This window comes from Anastrepha obliqua, chromosome 6 (genome assembly GCF_027943255.1).
Source record: "Anastrepha obliqua isolate idAnaObli1 chromosome 6, idAnaObli1_1.0, whole genome shotgun sequence".
NCBI lineage: Eukaryota > Metazoa > Arthropoda > Insecta > Diptera > Tephritidae > Anastrepha > Anastrepha obliqua.
This window is the reverse complement of record NC_072897.1, coordinates 78,905,802-78,908,832: the sequence shown is the minus strand read 5'-3', so window position 1 is coordinate 78,908,832 and position 3,031 is coordinate 78,905,802. Positions and strand designations below refer to the sequence as shown.

The following is a 3,031-nucleotide window of genomic DNA, read 5'->3' as shown; positions in this document are numbered from 1 at the left end:
TGCCAAAAAGACTTAGTGAAGTCATCAAGCAAAAAGGAATGTATACTAAATAATAAAGCTTCATTAAACTTAATATTTTATTTGTGAAATTGAATTGTGTGAATAATTTTGGTCCCTAACAATAGAAATAATTCTGTGGTTTTATTTAATTTTTCATTCATGGAGTAAGGTTTTGTTAAGTTTATGTTAGTTTTAAATAAACAATAAATTCAGAGAACATTTTAATAATTTAAGAAACAGCCTAGTTGCCATGTTAAATACAGGTAACCCTCCTACAACGCGATTAATTGGTTCCTGAAAAACTCCGCGTTGTAGGAAAATCGCGTTGTAGGAAACTTTTTTTTCCTCCATTTTTCCTTTTCTTAAACAATATCACGCAAGTAACATTTTAAAGTTTTCTCAGCCGAATTAATTATATTAGACCTTTCATCGAATAAAAAAAATTTATTTTTTCAAAGATATTTTTCTATTTGTCTATTTCAATATAATAACATAAATTAATTCATTTAATTAACCAGCAAAAAGCAATTCATTTATTTAAATAACATAAAACTAAGGAAAATAAAATCTGGGAAAAATAGACACGGATTTTCAAATCTACATATTTCAGAGGATTTTAAATCTCAACCTTCTACAAATCCGCTCGCTCGTCCTCACTTATTATAATTTGCTTCAAACGTTTTGCTCTTGGTCGTCCTATTTCAAAATCCGAGCTTGACCCACTATCACATTGATCCGGTTCAGCTATTATTGCTGGTTTTAAAAAATCTTTTATTGATGTCTGCTTTGTCCTACTTCGTAAATCTTTATAGATTTCCTGAGGATCGTTTTCCAAAACATACTCTTCCAACTCCTTCGCCAGATTTAAAAGTTTCTCCACACTTTTTAGCGAAAAGTTTTTGATTTCGGTGTCAGAGAGGTCGTCAGAGCTTTCTTCAATCGATAATGCTTCACTTGTCATTGCTGCTAAATCTACTTCATTTAATTCGTCGTCCACAACTAATTCTCGAATATCAGCCACATTTATTTCGTCAAATCCATCGCCTTTTATTACGTTTGCCAGTCTCACTACGTTTTCATATTCATCCTCAACGAGATTAACAACAGTTTCCTGTACTACAACCTCTGGCAAAAGTGCTTTCCAGCAAGCTCTCATTGTTGATTGACGAATGTCTTTGAGTGATTTGCCGACGATTTCACAGCAATCTAAAATTGAGAACTGTTTCCAGACTTCTTTGACCGTTATATTCAATGATTCTATCTTCTCTAATATTAATTCAAATGATTTGCGTATGTAGTATGCTTTAAAGGTTGATATTATTCCTTGATCTAAAGGTTGTAATATTGATGTAGTATTGGGCGGTAAAAACTCAACTTGAATATTTGGATGACTTAAATCAGTTGCATGAGCTGGTGCATTATCTAAAAGCAGCAAAACTTTGAATGCCAAGTTCTTTTTTTTTAGATAGTTTTCTACGTCGGGAACAAAGCAATGGTAGAACCAATCATTAAATAGTTTGGCAGTCATCCATGCTTTTTTGTTCGCTCTCCAATACACTGGAAGATTGTTTTTATAGTTTCCTTTCATGCAACGTGGATTTAATGACTTGTTAATAAACATTGGTTTTGTTATAAAATCACCAGATGCATTACTGCAAAGTAACAATGTTATTCGGTCCTTAGAAACCTTAAAGCCAGGAGCTCCTCTTTCGTTCCTCGAAATAAAAGTTCTTGATGGCATTTTTTTCCACCACAAACCTGTCTCATCAGCGTTAAATATTTGATCTGGCAAATAACCATGTTCTTCAATAATTTTTATGAACTGTTCAGGATATTTATTCGCCGCATCAGCATCTGCGGATGCTGTTTCACCCTGAATTTTCAAACTGTGTAGAGCATGCCGTTTTTTGAACTTTTCAAACCAACCTTTGCTAGCCACGAATTGGTGGTTATCTTCGTCGGTTGTTGATTGTCCTGTTTCCTTTAAATAATTGAATATTTTTAATGATTTCTGTTTAATTATATTCCCATCCAAAGGCAACCGCCTTTGCGTCATATCTTCTATCCATACCGTTAGCGATTGTTCCATTTTTTCTATTATCTTCGTCCTTGGCCGAGAAGTGATTTTTGCGAGGACCGATGATCCGGATGATACCGAATTTCTAATTTTATCTTCGATTTTTTTTTATGGTTCTTATCGTGGACTCGTTTAATTTAAAATGTCTAGCAACATCAGCTATTCTCTCTTGATTTTGAATCCGATTCAAAATTTGAATTTTGGTTTCAATCGTGATAAACTTTCGTTTTAATGATGCGTTTTCCTTTGCTTTTGGCATTTTTATGGCCTAAATTACAAATTAATTAATTTCAGTTATAAAAAAAGTTTAACAGAAACTCACCGATTATAAAATCTATTTATCTTGATTTTTACAAAATTATTATTATACGAAAAATGGTTTCACAAACGTTTTAAAATTTGTTTTAACTCCTCTTCACGACTTACTGTGAATGACTAAACCAAATCAAATTTCCAAAAACATTCTCAAGAGCACTGTTGCCAATTTAGCTCTTTCAGAGCTAGATCTAGCTCTTTTTTTGAGGTGTTTTAGCTCTCGTTACTCAGAGGGAGTTGGCAACAGTGCTCAAGAGTTAATTTTCGGGGAAACCCCTTGTTTTATATAAAAACGTGTGTGTAAATGTACATATGTATAATACAAACATATTATTATTTCTTTATGAGACTACGAATAATAGATATACACATATACACAAGTAATTTTTGATAATTGTGTGTTTATAGAATACAGTTTATAGAATATGTATTGTATTTAAAAAATGCTTAAAAATCACGTTGTAGGAGTCGCGTTATAAGAAACATTCCGCAATTCGCAAACCGCGTTGTAGCGAAATCGCGCTATAGAAGTACCGCGTTATAGGAGGGTTACCTGTATAATTAAGTATATTGCATCCTATAAGAGTCAAGTTCACACAAATACCCTCCTCAATATAACCAAACTAACAATGTGGAAAA

General features: G+C 32.7%; 1 protein-coding gene across 1 annotated transcript; it reads right to left on the bottom strand.

Moving 5' to 3' along the window:
* Positions 1 to 631: 631 nt before the first annotated feature.
* On the bottom strand, positions 632 to 2,089 carry LOC129250787 (tigger transposable element-derived protein 1-like). Its single transcript, XM_054890381.1, has 2 exons — positions 1,759 to 2,089; positions 632 to 1,422 (listed from the first exon to the last, which is right to left on the bottom strand). The coding sequence occupies exons 1-2, from the start codon at positions 2,087 to 2,089 to the stop codon at positions 632 to 634; spliced, it is 1,122 nt and encodes a 373-aa protein (XP_054746356.1).
* Between the last annotated feature and the right edge of the window lie 942 nt (positions 2,090 to 3,031).